This window comes from Hemiscyllium ocellatum, chromosome 2, assembly GCF_020745735.1.
Source record: "Hemiscyllium ocellatum isolate sHemOce1 chromosome 2, sHemOce1.pat.X.cur, whole genome shotgun sequence".
NCBI classification, from domain to species: domain Eukaryota; kingdom Metazoa; phylum Chordata; class Chondrichthyes; order Orectolobiformes; family Hemiscylliidae; genus Hemiscyllium; species Hemiscyllium ocellatum.
Window position 1 is genome coordinate 44,475,523 of NC_083402.1, and position 25,974 is coordinate 44,501,496.

Sequence of the window (25,974 nt, forward strand, 5' to 3'; positions counted from 1 at the left end):
TAAGGTCAAGGGTTGGTGCTCTGCAGAGTGGGAGATGTTGGTACACTTCAGGAGAGGTTAATAAATTAAGATATACAGAGTCATAGAGATGTACAGCACGGAAATAGACCCTTTATTCCAACTTGTCCATGCCAACCAATATCCCAACCCAATCTAGTCCCACCTGCCAGCACCTGGCCCTTTTCCCTCCAAACCCTTCCTGTTCATACATCCAACCAGATGCCTTTTAAATGTTGCAATTGTACCAACCTCCACCACTTCATCTGGCAGCTCATTCCATACACGTACCACCCTCTGCATGAAAAATACATGAACAGCATTGGCGTACACAGGATTAACTGGGATTGAAAAGTTCCACTAACATTTTTAAGGCATTGCAGAATTGTTTGTAAGTGTACAACATGGAAATGAGTTCAGAAGTTAGACCCTTCTAAAGATATCTAGGAGGCATCCTCCAAGAAGATGTTTCATGCTGACTATAGTCCTAAAATGAGCACTATATATCGAGTTTGGAAATATTTCAAAAAAATTATATACTATAATTGCTACATCAATTAACTTAAGCAATATAATGCCAACCAATTAGGTTTTAAACTTAATACTCATACCATTGTATGTAGAGTGACTACCAATATAATTTTAATGCAATTTTAAAAAAGAAAAAGAGATCACACCCTAGGAAGCTGATTTTCAAAACCAAGAGATTTGTAAGGCCATGGTTTGGTTTTCCTTACCTGCAGCATAGATAGAGAAGACTACAATGAGCTGCTGTTGTGAGTGGGCACAGATAGAGAAGTATAATTTTAATAATCATAGTGAAGCACAAGGCTACAGCATTTTATCCAGTGCAACAGACTGTCTGCTTTAGTACTTGTTTCTACTTCAGTTCTGTAGAAATTATCATATCCTCTCCACCATTCTGTAATCCTTTTTACATGCTGATTATTTCTAATAAACTTTAGTACATCACAGAATTTTACAGAGCAGAAGGCGGCCATTCGACCCAATATACACATCAAGGCTTCATATGTGAAATGTTATCATGCCAGTTCTTCCCTAAGATAACACATGGCCTGTTCTTTTCCCAGCATTTTCTGTCCATTTCACGTTTTCAGCATTTGTACAATTTTTCACTTTGTTAATTTATTTGTATTTCCCTATCCTCACTATCTTACATGGTGTGGACTGAATGGAAACAAAGAATTTCAGACTTACTGTCACTCCCAAGTTATGTCTGGATTTGCTATAAAGCCAAAAAATGTTGAATCTATTTATATACTAAAAAAACACATTCACATCTCTACTGTTTATTCAGAGTACTGAGTTCTATTTATGAATGATTCATTTATCAATGGTTTTATTGTCACAAATATCTAGGGAGATACAGTGAAAGGTGTTCTGTCACCACAATAGGACATCATTTTGAGGTACAAGAAGAATAAAAGGAAATGTTAAAATAGAGTTCATCTCACTGAGAACAACTAACAACCAATATAGTACATGCCTTTTTTCAAGTATCAATTCAGCAATCTGCCCTGTTACCAAAGCTCTCGTACCCAAGATTGTATACAGTCAAGTTTGAAGGCAGATCCAAATCCAGAAAGCATTACACAGAGGCACAATTACTTACAGTGTGGAAATAGGCCCTTCGGCCCAACAAGTCCACACCGACCTGCCAAAGCACAACCCACCCAGACCATTCCCTATGTTTTACCCCTTCACCTAACACTAGCATGGCCAATTCACCTCACCTGCACACTTTTTGGACTGTGGGAGGAAACCGGAGCACCCGGAGCAAACCCACGCAGACACGGGGAGAATGTGCAAACTCCACACAGTCAGTCACCTGAGGCGGGAATTGAACCCGGGTCTCTGGCATGTGAGGTGACAGTGCTAACCACTGTGCCACCGTGCTGCCCACATTGCAGAAATCTCTCACTTAGACACAATTCTTTTTCTTTATTCATTCATGGCATGTGGGTGTTGTTTTATTGCCTGTCCCTACTTCACTGAAGAAGGTGTATTGACCTTAAAACACTGCAGTTCTTGGGGTATAGGAATGCATACAGTGCTGCTAGGAAGGGAATTCCAAGATTTAGATGCAGCAACTTAGGAAGAATGGTGATATGTATCTGAGTCAGGGTAATTTGCAGTTTGGAGTGGAAGTTGCAGTTGGTGGGGCTCTACTGCATCTGCTATCCTGTCCTGGGTTGCAGGGGTCACAGATTTGAAAAGCTTTGTCAGATAAGCCTTGGTAATTTAGTGCAGTAGATCTTGTAGATAGAACACATTGCCGCCAATTTGTGTCAGTGGTGAAGAAAGTCAATGTTGAAGGTGGGGGAGAGGGTGTCAACTGAGTGGGATCAAGTGGTCTCTTGGAGAAGAGCATCCATAATATGACAGACTTTTTCATTAAGATGGAGAGTGACACGGTTGATTCTGAGACCAGTGTCCTGAATTTAAATGAACAGAGTGATGACATACAAGGGGTAAGCTGGCTACAATAAATTGGAGAACATTACTTAAGGACATGTTGTTGGATAGGCAAAAATTTTAACAGTGCATGGAGGAACTGCAAAAGGTTTTTATTCCTATCTTATACAAAAACAAAATGGAAAAGATAGCCTGGCCATGGCTACAAAGGAAGTTAGAGACGTTATGAGATCTGAGGAAGGGATGTACAAATTGTCAAAAAAACCCAGCAGGTGTGGAGCAGTTTAGATTTCACAAAGGAAGATAGGCTACCAATTAAAAAAGGGGGAAAAAAATAAGTATGAGAATGTGTACAAGGAATGTAAGAACTGATAGTAAAAACTTCTATAGGTTTGTGAAGAGAAAAAAAAAATCAGTAAAGACAAATGTAGGTCCCTTACAAATCAGAAACATGGAAATTATGATAGAGAAGAAAGAAATGGCAGACAAATAAAATACATATTTTGGTTCGGTCTTCACAACAGAGGACACAAATAACATCCCAAAAATGTTGGGGAACCCGGGGTCTACTAAGAATGAGGAACTGAAGGAAATCTATATTAGTAGGGAACTGGTTTTAAGTGAATTGATGGATTAAATGCCAATGAATCCCCAGGGATAATCTACATACCAGAGTACTAAAGGAATTGGCCTTAGAACTAGTGGACACAGTGGTGGTCATCTTCCAAAATTCTATAGACAAGGGAAGAGTTCCTACAGACTGGAGGGCAGTTAAAATAATCCAATTATCTATAAAAGGAGATAGAGAGAAAACAGGGGATTACAGACTGGTTAGCCTGATGGCAGTAGTGGGGAAAATGCTTGAGTCCACTGTAAAAGATTTAATAGCAAAGCATGTAGAAAACAGCAACAGGATCTGACCAGTCAACATGGATATATGAAAGGAAAAACATGCTGGACAAATCTACTCAAATTATTTGAGACTGTGACTAGTAGAGTTGGCAAGGGGATGCCAGTGGAGGTGGTTTCTCTTAGAGGTAATGTAATGACATTAATAGAGACTCAGCAGATCTGGCAGCATCTGTGGAGAGAGAAGCAGATTTAAATTTTCGTGTCTCATATGATTCTTTTCGGAACTGAAAGGCGTTGGAAAATGGGTCTGTTTATATTTCTGACAGAGGTGGATTTGAAGCAGCAGGACAGATGGTGTACAGGTCTAGTGCAAGAGCTAAAGGGGTCATTAATGTTGGCAAAAAAGAAAGGGACAATACCACTGGGGAGTAAATGAAGGTGCAAAAGGGAAAGAATGAGTCCTCTCCACTCTTATACAATTCTTTCCAATACTTCCTTCACAGAATTTTTCCAACATGTTACTATTTTGCATTATTGTTTTTACATAGGCTGGGTAGAATATAATGTGGAATACATTAAGTGAAAAGTATGGTCATTTGCTGACCATTGATGGCAATGTCAGATCATGAAGTTACAGATAGTGAATGAATGCAAATCTTCTGATGATGGCTCACACTGTGTCATGGAAGCCCAGCTTTGAGTTATTAGATTTGTTTGAAGTCTATCCCATTGAACATGTCAGTTGTGCCACATAACATGATGGAGAGTATTCTCAATGTGAAGACAGGACTTTGTGATGGTCATTCCGACTAATATTGTCATGAATAAATGTTTCTCAGAGAGGTTGGTTGGTGAGAATGAGGTCAAGTAGACTTTTTCCCTCTTGCTGGTTCCCTCATCACCAGCCAAAGGCCCAGTCCAGCAGCTATGCCCTTTAAGGTTCGACCAGCTCAAGACACTGTCAGTGAAGACACTAAAATGTCCTACCCAGAGTACACTCTATGCCTTTGCTCCATATATATAGTAAGAAATAACAGTTATGCATATTTGTTATAGCAAAAATAAATTAATTCCAATGCAGTAGAAATCATTGAATCATAGAATCCCTACACTGAGGAAGCAGGCCATTTGGCCCATCGAGCCCACACTGACCCTCCGAAGAGCAACCCACCCAGATTCAAGCCTTTACCCTATCCCTGTAACCCTGCATTTCTCATAGCTAACCCACCGAGCCTGCACATCCCTGGACACTATGAACAATTTAAAATATCAGATTTCCTTCCATCAGCATAATTGGCCTTAAGTCCTCAAAAAATAGTTACGGTATAAATGGTGCCCTAAAACAGGCATAACCTAATTGTTTGAAATGTATATCCCTTTTAAAAAATCAAGAAAATGTCTCAAATTGAAAGAATATTCCTCCACTTCATACGTTGTAGTTCTTTCCAAAGCACTGCACTTATAAAGAAACAGTTTGCTGCTGTCTAATGTAGAGATTACACCAGATGTATCACTGGATCCTCTGCAATCCATATGTATTCTGTGGCATGGAAAGATTCCATTTTTTAAATACACTTTTTCAAGAGAAACAAAGACTAGTAAAAATTTTTTTAGATGCAAAACAGGCCATTCTCATTTTATTCTCGCTTTCAAAGGCACAACTGTTTTGCTCAAACAGCTTCTTCAGTACAAGAAGCATTTACTACAATATAGGTGACATTGCACCAGGCAAAATATCAGGAGCTGACATTTGTGTACAAACCAGGCCCAGCACTGAAGCAAGCCATGTCTCATCAAAAACTATAAAGAACAAACTCCAACAAACAAAAAAGTGAGGCAAACCAAAAAAAACTTTTCCTTCCAATTGGAAAAAATATCAAACTTTAATATTGTTACTCAAACAGGCAATAAAGATCTGTTCCTATCAGCAAGTGGGTCAGTAACTAGAGGACACAGACTTAAGATAATTTCCAGAACTGCCTGAAGGCAGATGAGATATTATATATAATTGAATTTGTCACAAAAGAATTTAGGTACATGATTACATAAATCTCTGAATAATCAGCAATAGTAATAACTGTCTGCTCAAAAATGCTGGGCACAAGTAAACTATGATGCAAACAAGATCCAATATATAGTTAACTCGGTCATATTAGTCATTGATGCGCATGGTTTTGAATTCCTGAAGGAAAGGGGGCTTTATGCCTTTCTTTGAACATGCCAGATAATGTTGTCTATATGTGAAGACTGATGCATCCTGAAAAACGTTAGAAGATTCACAATCAATGAAACCAAGCTATCAAAATCAATAGTAGCAAGTGACGTTCTCGGTCCATTAGCAGTTAATAAGAGCACCCACAGGATAAATCTTTGTTTATCCAATAGGGTGTTATGAAACATGATATAAATGAAAGGAAGGATAAATATAAATTGGCATCTTAGCAATGAGTATGTTCACATTCATGTTAGTCTCAGAAGAATACTCACAAACAGCTTATCTAATTGTCCTGGTTAGCACCACATAACTATGGAGTGGACATAGCTGCCAACAGATTATTGTATAAGTTAAATTGATCTAGGCAGTATTAAACATAGAATTATTGTTACTTTGGGAAGGAGGAGCTGGGGTTACGGAGGCAGTAGGGAACTTTCCCTTGGAAACAAATCAAAATTAGTAATTCAATGACTTTCGAATCAATTTCTTAAATGGAATATTTGGATCACAACAGCAGAATTCTCAATAATTATGAAGTAATTCAAGTTGCAATCTCTGGAGTGCATACATACACAGTAAAACACAGAAATCTGCAAGTTGCAGCTCAACTTGTTCCTTCACCTCTGTAAGCTTTGTTTCATCACTGTCCTGCTGAGAAAAGTGGGGAGTCTAATTCCTCTTGAATATAATGAATGTTTTTGTGTCTTTCATCAGACTCTTTTTGACGTTCATCTTTCTTTCCCTTTTAATTTCACTTTCTCTGCATGGTTCTGTAATGAATTAAATATGTTGTGTGTACTTCCTAGCTTAAGATTCTTCAATCTTACTGTTGGAAGAGCCTAACTGTTCCTTGCCATACTCACAAACACTAACAAGTCCTTGGAAAGTATGCCATGTCATAGAATAGAAGCACAGAAAATAGGAGCAAGGGAAGGCCATTCGGACCTTCAAGCCTATTCCACTATTAAATATGATCATGGTTGATCATTTAATTCAGTACTCTGTTCCCCTGCTCCCCATTTCATTTGATGCTTTTAGCCCGAAGACATCTAATGCCCACTTGAAAGCATTCAATGTTTTGAACTCCGAGGAGAAAGTGAGGACTGCAGATGCTGGAGACCAGAGTTGAAAAATGTGGTGCTGGAAAAACACAGCAGGCCAGGCAGCATCCTGTAAGGGCGGCACGGTGGCACAGTGGTTAGCACTGCTGCCTCACAGCACCAGGGACCTGGGTTCAATTCCCGCCTCAGGCGACTGACTGTGTGGAGTTTGCACATTCTCCCCGTGTCTGCGTGGGTTTCCTCCGGGTGCTCCGGTTTCCTCCCACAGTCCAAAGATGTGCGGGTCAGGTGAATTGGCCATGCTAAATTGCCCATAGTGTTAGGTAAGGGGTATATGTTGGGGTATGGGTGGGTTGCGCTTCGGCGGGTCGGTGTGGACTTGTTGGGCCAAAGGGCCTGTTTCCACACTGTAAGTAATCTAATCTAATCATCCGAGGATCAGGAGAATCGATGTTTCGGACATAAGCCCTTCTTCGGGAATGAGGCTGGTGTGCCAAGTGGGCTGAGATAAAAGGTAGGGGGGAGGGGATTTGGGGGAGGGATGCTGGGAATACGATAGGTGGAAGGAGGTGAGGGTGAGGGTAATAGGCCGGAAAGGGGGTGAGGGTGGAGAGGTTGGGAAGAAGATTGCAGGTCAAGAGGGCAGTGCTGAATCTGGGGTTTGGGACTGAGATAAGGTCGGGGGAGGGGAAATGAGGAAGCTGGACAAATCTACATTAATCCCGTGTAGTTGGAGGGTTCCTAGGCGGAAGATGTGGCGCTCTTCCCCCAGGTGTCGTATGGTCAGGGTCTGGCGATGGAGGAGGCCAAGGACCTGCATGTTCTTGGCGGAGTGGGAGGGGGAGTTAAAGTGTTCAGCCACGGGGCGGTTGGGTTGGTTGGTGCGGGTGTCTCAGAGGTGTTCCCTGAAACGTTTCGCAAGTAGGCGGCCTTGTCTCCCCAATGTAGAGGACACCACATCGGGTGAGCGGATGCAATAAATGATGTGTGTGGAGGTGCAGGTGAATTTGCGAAGGATATGCAAGGATCCATTTGGGCCTTGGAGGGTGGTGAGGGGGGAGGTGTGGGCGCAAGTTTTGCACTTCCGTGAGAAGGTTCAGGAACGGTCGAGGAATCCGGAGTGTGGGACTGAGTACATAAAAGTTTTTTGCACTTACTTTCTTTGATGTTCAATATGGCTAGGAAAAAACATTTGTTCAGTGTGTGTGCGAGAAGGTTCAGGAACAGTCGAGGAATCCACAGCGTGGGAGTGAGTACATGAAAGTTTTTATACTTAACTTTGTACAAACCTTGCGCCCACGCCTCCCCCCTCACCACCCTCCAAGGCCCAAATGGATCCTTCCATATCCTGAAGAAGGGCTTATGACTGAAACGTCGATTCTCCTGCTCCTCGGATGCTGCCTGGCCTGCTGTGTTTTTCCAGCACCACATTTTTCAACAATGTTTTGAACTCCACCAATTTCTGTGGCAGAGAATTCCACAGGTTCACCACTCTCTGGGTGAAGAAACTGCTCACCTCAGTCCTAAATGGTCTGTCCACATTCCTAAACATTACCCCAGGTCCAGACTCCCTGGCCATTAGTAACACATTTCTTGTCAAGTCCTGTTAGAATCTAAAAGATTTCTTTGAGATCCTACTCATTCTTCTAAACCTCAGTGAATAAAGGTCCAACTGATCCAGTCTCTTTTTATATGTCAGGCCTGTCATCCCAAGAATCAGCCTGGCAAATCTTTGTTGCACTCCCTCTATAGCCACAACATCCTTCCTTAGGTAAGGAGGTCAAAATTACACACAGTATTCCAGGTGCGGTCTCTCAAAGGTTCTGATCAATTGCAGCAAGATATCCCTACTCCTGTAGAGTGATAGAGTAATACAGCACTGAAACAAATTATTTGGTCCAAGTCATCCACCATGACCAAATATTCGAAATCAATCTAGTTACATTTGCCAACATTTGGCCCATATCCCTCTAAACCCTTCTTATTCATTTACCCATCTAGATACATTTTAGATGCTGTAACTATACCCGTCTCCACCACCTCCTCTCGTTCCACACACACACCTTCTGTGTTAAAAGGTTGCTCCTCATGTTCCTTTTAAATCTCTCACCTCTCACCTGAAACCTATGCTCTCTAGTTTTGGGCCCTTCTATCCTGGTAAAAGACCTTGATTATTCACCCTATGTTTGCCCCTCATGAATTTATAAACCTCTGTAAGATCATCCTTCAGCCACCAATGCTCCAGGGAAAGATGTCCCAGCCTATTCAGCCTCTCCCTATAGCTCAAACTCTCTATTCCTGCCTAAATCCTTGTAAATCTTTTCTGAATCCTTTCAAGTTGGACAACATTTTTCCTATACCATGGAGACCAGAATAGAACACAGTATTCTAAACGTGGTTTCACCATGCTACAACGTGACTGCAATCCAACTCCTGTACTCAATGCACTGACCAACGGAGGCAAGTGTGCCAAATGCCTTCTTCACCACCCAGTCTATTTGTGGTGCCACTTCCAAGGAATTATGCACCTGTAACCAGAGGTCACTTTGTACAACAACACTCCCCTGAGCCCTACCATTAACTGTATAAGTCCTGCCCGAGTTTGCTTTATTCAAATGGAACATCTCACATTTATTTAAATTAAACTCTATCTGCCACTCCTTGGCCCATTGACCCATCTGAATGAGGTCCCATTGTACTAAGAGATAAGCTTTTTCCACTACACCACCTGACCATTACACACCTATTTTACTGTCATCTGCAAACTTACTAACCACACCTGCTATATTCACCCATCAAATCATTTATATAAATGACAAAGTGCAGTGGACCCAGCACCGATCCTTGCGGCACATCCTTGAGATCACAGGCCTCCAGTCTGAAAAACAACCCTCCACCACCATACTCTCCCTCCTACCTCCAAAATAATTTTGTATCCAACTGGCTAAGACCCTTCGAATTCTCTGTGATCTAACCTTACAGAATCTTGTCGAACACCTTGCTGAAGTCAAGATAGACAGCATTTACCGCTGTTTTCTTCAATCTTTTTTGTCGCCTCTTCAAAAAATTTGAATCTACTCACTATAACTTTCAACAAACCATTTGTCTTCTGTACTTGCATGCTTACTTTCAACAACTAGTGCACAAGGACACCCACTTGCATCTCCTGCCTCTGCAATCTATCACCACTAAGAAAGTAATCTGGTTTCTTGTTTTTGCCACTGAAGTGGATAACCTCACATTTATCCACATTCTACTTCATGCCATGCATTTACCCACTCACTCATCTCTGCACCTGCCTCACCCTCCCACCCAGCTTTATGTAATCTGCAATCTTGAACATATTACATTCAGTTCCCACATCTAAACCATGATCATATATATTATGAATAGTTGGGGTTGAAGCTCTACATTCTTGTCTGCCCACCAAAACTCTTGACTACCTTTTCTATCAAAAATCTAACTCAACTTTGAACAAATTTGAAGACACAGCCTCCAATATTTTCTGGAAAAGAGAATTCCATATCCCAATGACTCTTTGAGAAAAAAATATTTATCTTCATCTCTATCTTAAAAGGGAAGCCACTTATTTTTAAACCATGTGCTTTAGTTTTAATCTCCATCAGAACAGGAAACATCTTCTGGGAGACAACCCTCTCCAGACGCTCTAATACTGAAGCAGTCTGTGTCCATGACATGGACTAAAATCACGCTGGGCTGACAAATGGCGTGTGACATTTCTGCCACACAAGCGCTATCTCCAAAAATAAAGAATCTAACCATCACCCCTTGACAGTTAATGGCATTACTGGCACTGAATACCCCCTCGTAACATTCCGGAAGTTACCATTGTCCAGAAATTGAACTGAACAGGCCATATAAATGCAGTGGCTACAACAGCAGGTCAGAGGTCAGAAATCCTGCAATGACTAACTCACTTCCTGACTCCCTCAAGCCTGTTCACCGCGTACAAGGTGCAAGTCAGGAGTTTGGTTGAATATTATGCCAGATGAGTGCAACTCCAACAACTCAAGATGTTCAGCACAACGTACACCAAAACAAACCATTTGATTGGCACCATATCCGTAACAGTTATCATTTACTTCCTCAACATCAATGCACAACAGGAGCATTTACAAGATGTCTTACAGTATCTCACCAGAACTCCGTGAACACCGTCCAAATCCATGACACTACCATCTCGAAGCATAGGCCAGCAGGTGCACCAGAACATCACAATCTGCAAGTTCCCTCCACTTGGGACTACAATTGCTATTCCTTCACTGTAGACCAAAATCCTGGAATTCAGCACTGAATACACCAACCCAGAAATTCAGCAACACAGAAATCACATGGGTCGCAATTGTCTATGAAGGCAGTTCACCAGCAAAAGCTTTTCAAAGGCATTAGGAATGAAGACATTCCTAACAGATTTCTCCATCCCATAGAAGAATAAAAACAACAAAAGCAGTTCAGTGATGATTCATTACATTCATTCCTGGAATGAAAGGTTTATCATATCACGTAAGCTTGAACAGATCAGGTTTGACTCATTGGAGTTCAGAAGAATGAGAGGTGATCTTATTGAAACATAAAAAATCCTGAGGGGACTTGATGGGGTGAATTTCAGAGGATGTTTCCAGAGATTAGATTTGAGGTATCCCATTTAAGAATAAGAGGTTTCCCTTTTAATGATGTAGATCAGGAACAATCTTTTCTCTCGGGGGGTTATTAGCATGTGGAATACCTTTTTTCTGAAGGTAGTGAAAGCTGGGTTTTTTAATCTATTCAGCCCAGACTTTGATACATTATCAATAGACATGCGAATCAAGGTTCATAGATTATCGAAAGGAAAGTCAAGTTATTGAATGATGGAGTTGGCTTGAAAGGCCAAATGGCCCACTTCTGTTCCTAAACTCTATGTTTCAGTTTAATCACTCTTTAAGCTACAAGTCAAAACCCAGACTGAACTGTTTGTGTTTTTTTTTGCTTTAAAATGTGTGGTTGCTAAGGTTAAGCTTTAAGTTAGACACGCAGACATTCTGACTCCTGCATCAATAAAGAAGTTTTTTTTGTTGCTGGAGGAGTCTCTCTGTACAGTCCAACTGATTGCCTTTATTAAACTTTTTAAAAGATGTTGGAAGAGATTTGTATATGAGCCAATTTGCTGCAAGACTCTTTTTTTCCCCCTAAAAGTTATGTTATAAAGAAGGTACAAAGTGAAAAACATGCATGCATGCAATGTCAGCAATTATTGCATACAACTGGCAGAACTTCTCTGAAGCTGCTCACAACAAGTTAAATGAAATGAAGATGATATTATCTTGTTGCTCAGGTAAAGTGGTGTCCCTTAAGATCACAACATCCAAACAGTGAAGTAAAACCTGGAGGAAGTCAGTTTTTAATTACTCTGAAAGCTTCATGCTACACCTCAGCCTTTGATCTCTTTTTTAAAAATGTCTAAGGTGCATTGGACAAACACTTCTGAAAATGTGGGATTTAAAATTATTCTTCCACGGTACTGCTGACATGTGCAATCTAAAAACAGGAACTGCGCATTGTAATATATATTGAGTTATCCTGCAGTTGAAATATTCTGCAATAATATTATCTTGTCTTTACATAGCACTTTTAAAGTAGTAAAACGTCTCAAGGTGCTTTGCAAGAACATTATCAAACTGAACTTGCTTCCACCCTGAGAAGGACATGTCAGGATTAATGATGAAAGAGGCAAGTTTTAAATGAGCATCTTATGGAATAGAGAAAGGCAGAGGAGTTTATGGAGGAATTCTGAGTTCAGGGCCTACGCAGCTGAAAAAACAATCATCAGTGTTGGAGTGACTAAAATCAAAAATGTGCAAGTGGCGTGGATTAAAGCAATGCATGGATCTCAGTGAGATGCGTAACTTGAGGAAAGGACAGAGAAAGGGAGCAGCAAGACTGTGAAAGGATTCAAAAACAACAGCTTTATAAATTGACATGTAGCCAAATCAGGAACCATTGTTGGTTAGCAATTAATGGTAATGAATGAACAAGACAAGCTGTGAGCTAGGTACAGTCTGCATAGTTTTGGATCAGCTGAAGCTTATGTGTATGGATGAGTTTCAGGAGCAGATGAACTGAGCTGGGATGAGGTTGCACAATGTTAGAGAAGTGGAAATGGGTGGTCTTAGCGAAGGCACTTATGTGCGTACAGAAGATTGCTTCTGTGTTTTAAGCATTATGAAAGGATATAAAGTCCAATAAATAAATAAACATGGGGTGAGTTCACAGTCAGGGTAATCACTCTGCTTGCTTAAGACAAGACCATAACACATTGTTTGCAGAATATTGGATCTGGCTACAATCAATGTGTTTCTGGAATTTTGTTTCTAGACTTTTTCTTTAATATTACTACTTTTGTTCATATTACATTTCTTTTAAAAACACAAATAGATGGTATGTGAATTATGGCAGACAATTGAGGTCTGATGCACAGCCGGAGTGCACATACATAACACTCTTCTAGAACATGTTCATACATGCACAGGCACACACACACACACAGATAATACCACTTTTCAAATCTCAAAAGATAAGGGTGCATCAACATTGTACTTATTAATGTTGACTGACAGTTAAATACCAGGCTTTGTTAAATTTTAGACCAGGCAGGTTGACTCTGATTTGTCAGCGCAATGCCCTGAGTAATGAACCAGCAAATAACACTCGCCTATTTTGGCAAGGTGCTGAGCATGTACCTGCAAAGATTATGTCCTATGTGTGTGATTTCCAGTACACACTAGTGAGCAACATTGCAAACCTATTTAAATATCGTCATCATTTTATCTTCTAACGTAATTTCACATGTATGGAAAAATCATTTCATTTCCTATGAAATGTTAATAAAAGTAAAGCATCATCAATGTGTTTTATTTTCTGGCTGTCTGTCTGTGAGAATTCTTCAATGTAGTTGTCTGCTTACATGTTTGATGACATTCCTGCTGCCACACCTGGTGATTCCTTTGACTTGGTACAAGATTCAAACTATTGTTTACAAAGAGGAAATCCATGCCAAACAGATTGTTAAATCTTTGTAGACAGTTCTCTTTGAGGTGAAGGACAAGCATTATCACTTTAATACAGTCGGTTCTGGTATAACGGGATAGTTCTGTTCTCATGCAATCTTGCATCATAAGAAAATCACGCATTTATATTAACAGGGTGGGAACTGCGTAATAGCCATCCAGGTAAGGAAAGTCTGCAATCTACAAATAACGGTCTAATTTCTTCAATTGGCTTAAAGAAGAAATGCGCGTTGCAGCAGAAACGACTATACTAACTGCAAAATCTGGATCACCCATTTTAAATTTTCAGGCTATTGCAACATTTATTTTCAACATAGTCCGTAAAGTATCAAGAATTTAATTACACTTCTGGAACATTCAAATTTGCATGCCAGCATCTTTTCTGGGCCTCAGGGAGGAAATGACTTAATTACTTTAACTGCATGGCACAAGGTTACAGCCTCCCCCACTGCTGCTCCCCCCACCTTCCCCCCACCATTCCCCTCCCCCCACATGCTGGTGGAGTAATTCTTCATAGCAATAAAACATCATAAATACAGTGCAAACCTTAACTTTCATAGAAAAATAATTCATTATAAGGCTACAACTTGTACTGGGTTTTTTCCAAGATCATAATATATTCATTTGTAAATTTGATAACACAAGAAAGGCATTTGAGTATAGACAGCGCAATTTATAACCAAAATCTAAAACTATTTAATCTATTCACAATTTCAGCTTCTCGGTCATTCTCACCTTTTCTTTATCATCTACTTCGTGACCCTGAAGATCTTGAAAGCAATGATCCTCCACAAGTAAGCTGTTTAAGGATATTTTAGATCTCAAGTGCACCTTTACCATGTATCCCTCATTAAGCTCCTGTAAGATAAACAGAATGGAGAATGAGACTTCTTCTCCAGCCAAAGAATACTGTCTTTACTGCATCACAGACCCACAGTAAATCACTGGTCATTTTATTTCAAGCACAGTAAATTTCTTAAGGGAATTCCAAGGCTCAATCTTGTGAAGAAGTCCAATGCTAATGACAGAAAATATTTCAATTGTACAAATTCACCTAAGCAATACGAATAGCATAGTAAAATGGGAATTCATTGGTTTAAAATTGAATCAAAATGTCAATTAATACATCCTAAATCAAGAAAATACAGATTTAATTTAACAAATAAACATCCAACAGATAATTCCTAAATCAATTTAGTCTTGTTATTTCCTCCTAAAACTGAAATCAAGTTTTCACCCATCGAAACCTGCCATTTACCATTGACATTATACTGCATTGTGTATTATACAAGGAAATTAAAAAAACAGTAAAATGGAGCTTTTTGTAAATTTTGATTTCTTGGGTGCAATTGTACAAAAAACTAAAAATGAGGATTCCTTGATTACTGATTTAAGAAAAAAATCTTCCAATAATCTCTTCGGGTATCATCTAATTTGAGCTCACAACAAGCAATGAATACATGATCAGGTGACAAAGCATAGCTCACAACACGTATTATGGTCAAACATTGCATCATATTGGATTCAATTTGTCCTCAGTTTTATAAACTGGATCACATTTGCTCGGCTTTATTTACATCTCATTAAATACACCAAACTGCATACCCCGACTCCATGCCTTAATTTCAACAAAATGCACAATTAAATACGTATGGACGAAAGGCGGGTAAATAAAGATCAACCATGAAATCACTGAATGGTGGAGGGGTTCAATGGCTGACTCATGTTATAATGTTCCTAGATCACAGAATCTTCTCTATTGGTGATCAGCAGCAGAAACACTCCAGGACTATGAGGATCAACCCATGCATTAACCTAATGATCTTTAAGGAAATAAATTACCACCTTTACCTGGTCTAGCCAACATGTGACTCCAGATCCACAGCAATGTGGCTGACTCTTAACTGTCCTCTGTGTAATTAGGGATAGACAATAAATGCAGAGATAACCAGTGACACCCACATCCCATGAATGAATAAAAAACAAGTCCACTGCGTTGTGCCACACAGCGGCTGCAGCATGTACATTCTACTGAACACACTGAAACTTCTCAATACTTCGCAAATCTGTGATTTCCGCCACCCAATATAACAAGGAAGTCAGAACACAGGAGCATGAAAGTCTGCTTTATATCAAAAATAACATTAGAATCTACTGGTTGGAGACTCCAAAATAATATTTCTTTTAAATGAAAAGAGTAAAGCCATATTCTAATGATTTGAACTCACAGCCAGAGATGGTTACTCAATTTGTATAACTCTACCTAACTCATTCTAACACCACAGAGTCAAAAACCCACCAAAGACAATGATCCCAGGGCTACGTGTATGAACCACATCACCCTAGCATTAGCACAGCATTTCAAACAATGATCTGGGTACACAACTGGGTTGAAGTAAACCCATTGCAGAAAGCCAGTTGGACAATGGAACCTTGGCTAAGACGGGATTCCTCGACATTATCTCACCATTTTGGCTACAATTGGAAGACACTGTCCATAACCTTGTTTGGATCCCTGATCGATGGAAAAAGGTCACGTGACAAGCCAACCTTTTGAGTCGTAAGCACCTGCTTTCTCAGCAGAACAGGCGAAACAGTTGACATACTGAGAAGAAAAAAGACTCAGAGTGGGTTTCTAGCTCTTTCTCTCTCCAGCTGACTTACTGATGGTAAGTACTCCAGATGCAGACAGAGCTTTTTGAAAGAAGTCAAACCAGGATATACGTCTAAAAGAACAGAGAAAGGACCCAAAACAAACACACAAAACGCTGAATAAACTCAACAAGTCGAGCAGCATCTGTGGAGAGAGAAATAAAAAGTTAAGATTAGATTCCCTACAACATGGAAGCAGGCTCTTCGGCCCTACAATCTCAAGTCCACACCGACCCTCCGAAGAGTGACCCACCCAGACTCATTTCCCTACATTTACCTCTGACGAATGTACCTAACACTATGGGCAATTTAGCATGACCAATTCACCTGGCCTGTACATGTTTTGGAATGTGGGAGGAAACCGCAGCACCCGGAGAAAACCCACGCAAACACAGGGAAAATGCACAAACTCCACACAGACAGTGTCCCGAGGCAGGAATTGAACCTGGGAGCTGTGAGGCAGCAGTGCGAACCACTGAGCCACCATGCTGCCTCAAGTCCAAAGTGGATCTTTAAATTGCCTCAATGTTGGAAGTATCTGGGCCACCAAACTTAGCCTGAAGCTAGACAAGTCACCAATTTCCATGATTAATCTACCCCCTTCATTCTACTGAACTCCGCCTTGCTGAAGCTCTCCTTCTCCACCCTAATCCATGCGTGTGCAAGCAGAGGGCATTTTACTATTTTACTTAGATCAGATTAAGTGCAATAAAATTATCCTATTTTTATTAAAATTCAAGAAAACCTGTTTGCATCTTTTATTATCACACTATGTAAACAGCTAAATATTTGTTGAATTGGCAAGTATATGTATTTTTAAAAACTGTTACAGTCATCAAATGAAGAGAGGGTAAAGAGAGGAATCAATTAACTGTTCCTTAACTAATCTTAGCAATATTATCCCAACATGAATGTATATCACCTTTCTTTCATTATCACTGAGATATGAATATGTCCTATATCAGATGGCACTTTGAAATTTCATCTGCTAAATTCACATTATCAGAATTGTAAAACAGGCAGTTTCAACTGCAAAATTAACTTGCCCTAGAACGAAAGGGACACTTATTTACATTAAAATGGCTGTTAATTTGTTCCAGTACGTAGCTACATGTTTATTTAATGGAGAAGCAGAGTCTAGGAAGACCTCAAGACAGACAATAAATACTGAAGACATGCGTAAAACCATTTTCTGTGCTATTGACAAAGTATTGAGAAAAGTACTTGAGATTCAACAGTTAGAAACAGGGCATTAAAACTATTTTACCTCAGGTTACATCATAGCCAAGATGAGTTGACGCAAGCTAAGCAAAATTACTTTTTAAAAAATACAAGAGATTTTGAACTTCACTGGCAGTTTGACTGACGAGGCTTTTTGTATGTACTCGGATCTGCAAAATGCTCCAGGAGGAGTGGGGAAAAGCTGTTCTCCCTCTCACTCTCCTCCCAAACTATTAGCTGAGCCTCATAGAGTCATAGAGATGTACAGCACAGAAACAGACCCTTTAATTCAACTTGTCCATGCCGACCAGATCTCCTAAATTAATCTCATCCCATCTGCCAGCACTTGGCCCATATCCGTCTAAACTCTTCCCATTCATTTACCCAAATAGGTGCCTTTTAAATGTTGTAATTGTACCAGCTTCCACCACTTCTTCTGGCAGCTCATGTTTGCTGAGTTTTCAACTGTGTTATGATCTCAGCTAATGGTAATACTAGAGAAGTCAGAACCCAGGGTGAGACCTGGCTTCACAGAGAACAAGTTTAGTTCTTGCAATTTGTTTGTTGTGGCAGCTGATTTCTGACAATATACACAAAGGCTGTCAATGTACTTTCAACAAAAGAGAAAAATTTATTTACACATACAGAAGGAAAGCACAAACCATTTAAGACAAGGACTCATACATGAGAGGGAACAGAGGCAGATGTAAAAGCAGCATACATCCAGATACACATTGCACACGGATGAGAGTATGGTACTTTGTAACTGGGAGTGGAGCAGAAGCATATGGGAGCAACATGAATGCAGTACAGAGATGGGAGCACTGCCTGTCCAAGCTGGGGGTGGAGCGGAGTTCAGTGAGGTGGGACATAATATATATATAAAAGAGAGACAGAGACAGAGACAGAGAGAGAGAAAAAGAGAGAGAGAGAGAGAGTATGTATGTGTATGAGTGATGTGGTGGGGGGAGGAACATTATAAAATCAACATGACAAGAAACTGCTAACTAATAAGTTCATCAATGATCGATCAGTCTTTGGTGTAAAGGATGGTTAGTTTAGGATGCCAGAATTAAACTACAACACGAAATGAGCTAACATTTTAAAATAAACTAAATATAAAATAAGTAAAAGGTATAACAAAATAATTAAAATGAACATCTAAAACACTGCTGTATAATTAAGAAATTTGCAATTTGTTGTAGATGATAAAGTATTTTCCGTTTATTCTTCAAGTCTAGCATTTACAGGGGAACCTCGATTATCCAGCATTCAATTATCCGAATATCGGATTATCCGGCAAGATCGTAAGGTCCCGATGCTCAGCTAAACTGTTATCCGCCATTCGATTATCCAGAATTCAATTAACCAAGCAAAATACTCCCCACCCGTCCTTTGGATAATCAAGGCTCCTCTGTATATCTCATCCCCATTTGCCCTTGAACAGAGTGATCTGGTCAGCTTTGCAGAGGACAGTTAAGATTTAACCATATTGCTGTGGATCTGGAGTCACATGTCAGTCAAGCCGGGGAAGGATGGCAGATTTCCATCTCTAAAGGACTTTAGTGAACTAGGGGGGGGTTTATGACAACCATTACAGAGAGTAGCTTTTAATTCCAGATTTATTTGATCTGAATTTCCAATGGCTTCTGGTTTATGTGCCCAATGACATTACCACTGTGTCACCATCTCCCTTGAGATCTGATAAGCACAATACATTCTATGGTACACGGGAATTATCCTAAATTACTTAAAAAAAATTAAAATCAATTAACAAAATACCATGAATAACAATGGCAGAACAGGTGTTGTAGTGCAATGGTGGAATGTGGGAGCCTTTAGATGCCAAGACAAACATATCTACAGAAAGAGTAAGCACCTAAAGAAATTCCAGAGAATGATTATTGATCAGGTAGCCGGACTGCAATGTATAGTCAACCTGGGTTGAACTAAGAAGCAACGAGCAGCAGAGACAATTTAGAGAGTACTGTCCATTGTCCTCCAAACTATTATTAAAAATGCATGCATCAAAAAGTTCAGATAGCCCATCACCATTCTTAGCATAAATAAAAAAACTAAAACAATCTTTCCTTTCTTAACATACATAATAAAACAAATCAAACTTCAAGCGACACAGTACATATTTTTGTTTCCATTTTGAGCACAATTTTCCACATAATAAAAATCCCTGCAATCAGACAGAATTCTGCAACAATATTTTGAGAAGTGAAAAAAAGGAACAGTCCACATTTTGAAACATCATATCAGATGAGAACCAAAGGTTTATGAGCTTTACAGCCAAACCAGACTATCAGACATAAACTGTGAACCGACTCTTATTTTTCTCTTGATATAGTACACAGTCAAATTTATCTACCTCTACTTTTAAGCTGAAATTATGCGTGTGTGAATATTGAACGTCTGCGTTGTATTTGAGGACTTGTATCAACCATTTAATGCTTTTACTCAGCTCTGTTTCAGAACAATAAACTTGATCTCTTACTTAAAAAACCTGACTGGCTAATTCTTTACAACCAAAGTATGAATAGTTAAGTACATAAGCTGGATTGGAAGTATTTTTTTTAAATTTTGAAATATAATTGCTATATTCAAACAAGGAGAAACAGGAAAGCAGTTACACTCCTCCTCATCTCATCATAACTGGTCAAACTCATGGAACTTCCTAACTAAAAGCACAGAGTCATTCAGCACAGAAACAGACCCTTTAATCCAACTAGACCACGTCAAACATGTTCCCAAAGTAAACTAGTCCCACTTGCCTGTGTTTGGCCCATATCCAATGCCCTCATGTCCTTTTTAAAACGTTCTTCTCTCACCTTTAAAATACGCCTCCTCGCTTTGAACTCCCCCACCCTAGGGAAAAGTCCCTTGCTATTCACATTATCCATACCTCTCATGACTTTATAAATCTCTCAAAGGTCACCCCTCAATCTCCTACGTTCCACTGAAAAAAGTCCCAGCCCAGTTTTGTAACTCAAACCCTCCACTGCCAGCAACATCCTGGCAAATCTTTTATGAACACTCTCAATTTAATAATATTCTTCCTACAATTGAGTGACCAGAACTACATAGAGTACTCCAGAAGAGGCCTCAACAACATCCTGTACAACCCCAACATCAAATCCCAACTTCTCAGGTCTAAGTAAAGTTGGCAAGGATGCTAAAAACCTTCTTAATAACCCTATTTACTTGTGATGCAAATTTCAAAGAATTATGTACCTGAAGCCATAGATCTCTCCGCAAAACAACACTGCTCAGGGCCCTACCATTAACAGTATAAGTCTTGCCCTTGTTTGTTTTATCAAAATGCAATACCTTGCATTTATCCAAATTAAACTCCATCTGCCACTCCTCAGCCCATTGACCCAATTAATCAAGATTTCTTTGAAATCTTAGATAACCTTCTTCAATATCCACTATGCCACTAATTTTGGTGTCATCTGTAAACTTACGAACCATGCCTCTTATATTCTCACCCAAATTGTTTACATAAATGACAAACAAAGGTGGAGCCACTATTGATCCCTGTAGAACACCACTGGTCATCTGCTCCAGTCCATAGAACAACCCTTCGCCACCACCCTCTGTCTCTTGTCCTCTGTATCCAATAAGTAAGCTCACCCAGAGTCCCATGTGATCTAACTTTCCTGAACAGTCCACCATGCAGAATCTTGCCCTCCAATCTTTTTGGTTACTTCCTCAAAAAACTCTATCAGGTTTGCAAGACATGATTTTCCTCTCACAAAACCATGCTGACCATTTCCAATCAGTCCTTGTCTTTCTAAATGAATGTAAATTGTATCTTTCAGAATCACCTCCAACAACATACTCACCACTGAAGTCAGACTCACAGGTCTATAGTATCCAGGCTTTTCCTTCCAGCCTTTCTTAAATAATAGGCACAACATTAGCTACCCTCTAGTCATCCCATGGTTATATACGATACAAATATTTCTGGTATTTCCCATAATATTTTCCACAATGTCCTCCCTAACTTCCCACACCTTCATGTTTTCTAAGACTTCAATCACTTCCTCATGCTGAACACAATGACCATACAGTGTGCAGCAGTTTAATTTAGAGACCCACCACACATTGCTGAGAATGAATTCTGTCCTTGAATTGCAGTGACATCTATTTCCTAACAATGAAATAAAAGATATGTCTACATCTGAACTCCTCTATTAAAGATCACTTCCGCCAAGCAATAAAAAAAGACCATCAATCTGAACCAGTGCGAATAAAATTCAATATATAAATACTTTCATAACTTTAATGTTGCATATTTCATTTAGTCCCTTTCAAATACAAACATTACAAATAAACTGCAGCAAAGAGGGATTTCAAGGTCCAAGTGCATGAATCACAAAGAGATATGATCCAAATTTAATGGGCAAGTGGAAAGGCAAACAGAACGTTGACCTTTATTTCAAGGGAATGGAGTACAAAATTAGGGAGGAGTGAGGACTGCAGATGCTGGAAACCAGAGTTTAGATCAGAGTGGTGCTGGAAAAGCACAGCATGTTCAGGCAGCATCCAAGGTGCAGGAAAATCAACATTTTCTGGATCGACAAAGGGCTTTTGCCCGAAACGTCGATTTTCCTGCTCCTTGGATGCTGCCTGACCTGCTGTGCTTTTCCAGCACCACTCTGATCTAAACTACAAAATTAGGGAGGTCTTGCTGAAACTATGCAAGACACTGATCATACCACAAGTGGATTAAAGAGAGTAATTTAGTCCCCTCATCTAAGGAAAGATGCACTGACTTGGAGGAAATCATAAGAAGGTTCACTAGACTGACCCAAGCTTTGGGTGAATGTTCTTAGAGAAAAGGTTGAGAAAGTTGGATCTTTCTCTCAACCTGGAGTTTAGGAGATTGACAGGATGCCATTTTGCCCCATACAGTTCATTCTGCTATAACACGTGTTTTGTTGACACGAATTAGTTGTAATGTGAATGACAAATTGGGGGCACTGTTTCCAAAGCACGAACTTTTAAAACATGTGTTGACTGTAATGCAATTTAATCGGCAACACTTTAAGTGCTCTTTCTAAAGAGCGATTCTTCTATAATAGGATGGGAGATGTTGCACTACCATCACGTTGAAGAAGAATTGCCTGTACAAGATTCTTAGGGAGCTTGACAAGGTAGATATGCAGGAGCTTGTTTACCCATGTGTGAGGTGGTGGGTGACCTAAAAACACAGAGCATAATATCGGAATAAGGAGTCATCCATTTTTAAAAAAAGATAAGCTTCTTTTTCTCTCAGAGGACTGTCAAAGTTGGGTCTTTAAGTATATTCAGGGCTGAGATGGAGAGACTTTCGAAATTCATAAGGAAATCAAAGGTTGTGGGGAAATAGCAGAAATGGAAAATGGAATTGAGGGTTATCAGCCCAGCAATGATCTCATTGAATGGGAAAGCAGACACAATGGGCCAAACAGTCTATTGCTACTTGTATATCTTATGGCTTTATGCAATGGCTGGTTAGAAGAGTTTCCCTGTTTTAAAGCTTTGATGATGGATCAGGAAGAGCAGGAGTCCTTTGCCCCAGCCTCACAAGAATGCCTTTGAACTCTCATCTCCACGACTCTCCCATTTTGTCCCACCAGCTGCTACTGATCACAGCTCCAACTGCTCCTACCTTCCCTTTGTCACCCCCATTACAGCCCTATTAAAGACAGAGTAAGACTTTCTCATGATGTTGCATATTTTAAATCACATGCCAAGGACATTATCAAGTGATAAGCCCCACGTGTTAAATCGGCAAGCCTATAGTGGAAGCTTCATCCAGAGGAATGTTTCCATAAACGTAAAGTGGCTGTGAACAGCTCACCAGGAGGGTCCTCTGTCAGACTGAAACTACATTTTAGGAATAGCATAACGTAGCCAGTATACATTAAAATGCCATTGAGAACCAAGTTGAAATTGAGTCTCTGATCTGCTCCCTTAAAGGCAACACTATTTTGCAAAGTGAACAAGATATGGAGAAGTTTGCAAGCTATTCCAAAAGCAGGTCTTCATGGCCCAGTGCAAGAGCAGAAACTCTAGTTCAAGTCCCAGTTCAGAACTTTTTGGCTACAGAAGTTGTGTCACAATATACTCAAACAGGTTAATCATCAGTCTGTGGACCCTTCCAATAGGTTTATAGCAAACAGTCGGTGTGGTAGAGTTTCCTGATCAGCCAGAACCTTGTTGTAGGTGCAGCACAACTGCCTCCCCATGTGAGAAGACCCAATACACAGGTACTGAACATGAGCACACTTTATTGCCATTCCAAGAGACCGCACACAAATGCACGCACACCTGTTGCAATTTAATGGATGGACACTAAACTCCAACATACCTTCTGCCTCCACTCCCAGCCATTGCAGATTTCATCGGAATGCTTAATAAACAATTTACAGAATTTCTGAAATTGCTCTTCACCCAGGCAAATGTTTTCATTTCGATTAAAGGTATGTGACATCTACAAACAGTTAAAAAAAAGTAAACCTGTTAGTCATTCCACAAACAGCACAGACAATAACTTCATCAGCACCTACACTGTGTCAATTTTAACCTACAGAACAGTGAGACATTTAAATTTGCTGCAATAGAAAGAACACTCATTTTGCATTTCAAGGAAATATTGTAGAGTCATGGAAACAAACAGAGTGAGAATAATTAATCCAATAAAAATAACATTTGAAATCTTTTTATCTTTTTCAGTCCTAGATTTAGTACTTTCCTTAGCTAGCCCAACAAATCTTGAAAATCTAAATGCAATTATCCATCTCAAGTGGATGACTGTTCTTCACACCTGTCTTTGTGATTCCGAGCTGAATGGGAGTAATCCAATATCAATGTCATATTTTAGATTTCTTCTTGGAACCATTTAGACTTGGTATTTTCCACAGCAGAAGAGCGAATGTTGGGCCATTAGGTCACTCACACCAGCCATTTATACGAGCCCTTGCACACTCTGCTGCTTTCCAGCTGAGGTAAACTTAGTCAAGAGGTTGGTGTTTTGGAGTTTACTCAGCCATCAGACTAAACAAACTAATCATTAATTGCCAATCAACTGCTATAAGATAACAAATATACAGTCTGAAATAACACCACAGAGGCCAGTATCCCATTATCAAGTCACCCTTTATTTACACATGAAGTGTTCTTGACTTGAGTACTTCTTTTCACAGCCAGTCCCAGAATCTCTCAAACTTGTATCCATCAGCCAGGGCTCACTGATTGGACCAGATTAACAGCCCCAATCAGGGAACCCATATTCTATGAGGTCTAGCTGGCTGACCCCATTACAATCACTACACAAGCTCATGTGGAAAGGAATACAAAAAGTTCTAGAAGTTAACAACAGCTTTCCTTTTACTAGTTATGTCAATTCACTATCCAAGATGATAAATAACTAAGTATCAATAAACCACCTACCCAAAAGTAAAATACATTAAAATTTGGGCAATTCTACCTTCAAAATGCTTGCTGGGTTAAAATACCTCTAACCTGCAGCTCTCCAGCTTTAAAACCCAAAATTCAATGTTGGTAAATCAATGATCATACATAAAGCCTTAAGCACATGTCTACTTCATTATCATGATTTGAAGTGATATTAATTCTATGTTGCTTGTTACAGTCATAGTGAAAATAGGTAGCTATATTCTGCTTACATTGTTTGTCTTTAATACACAGATATTCATGGAGTTTAAAAAATTTAAAAAGGCCAATGCTGAACTAGAATGTTTGCTATGATCACCTGACAAGTCCAGACAAGCCACGTGGAATACACAAACCCAGGCTGCCATTACCATTTTTAATCCAAAAGCACATAAATTCTGAGCTGTTAAGAAATTTATATCTCCTGTTTATCCTATACTTGCAATGGTAAATTTACATATCACAAATGGGAAGTTACCTGCCAAAGCATGCAGTTTGAAAAAAGACAACGGAGCTTGGTTTGGAAATACACAAACAAACCATATTTCTATACCTTTCCTTGAGCAAAAAGAGAAAACAACACGCATTGCAAATGCAATGTTGACATTCATTTCAAGAGATCTAGAACACAACAGCGAGAATGTACTGCTGAGGCTGTATAAGGCTCTGGCCAGACTGCATTTGGAATATTGTAAGCAGTTTTGGGTCCTATATCTCAGGAAGGATGTTCTGGTGTTGGATGGGGTTCAGAGAAGGTTTACAAGAATGATTCCAGGGATAAAAGGCTTGTCATATGAGCAGCAATTGAGGATTCTGGGTCTATTTGATGGAGTTTAGAGGGACAAGTGGAGAATCTGATTGAGACTTAGTGAATACTAAACAGCTGTCGAAAAGATGTTTCCACGAGTAGGAGAGACAAACAGCCAAAGACATAGCCTCAGAGTGAAAGGATGACCCTTTAAAACTGAGATGAGAAAGAATTTCTTCAGCCAGAAAGCGGTTAATCTGTGGAAGTCATTGT

General features: G+C 39.7%; 1 protein-coding gene across 8 annotated transcripts in view; it reads right to left on the reverse strand.

Moving 5' to 3' along the window:
* The window catches only part of atg10 (ATG10 autophagy related 10 homolog (S. cerevisiae)), a 262,479-nt gene that overhangs the window by 177,647 nt on the left and 58,858 nt on the right, over nucleotides 1–25,974 (reverse strand). For all 8 annotated transcript variants that reach the window (XM_060836478.1, XM_060836496.1, XM_060836448.1 and 5 more), the window contains 2 exons: nucleotides 23,869–23,991; nucleotides 14,364–14,486 (listed from right to left, as the gene is read on the reverse strand). In XM_060836478.1, coding sequence (XP_060692461.1) covers nucleotides 14,364–14,486; nucleotides 23,869–23,991 — 246 coding nt within the window. The remainder of the gene's footprint in view (nucleotides 1–14,363; nucleotides 14,487–23,868; nucleotides 23,992–25,974) is intronic.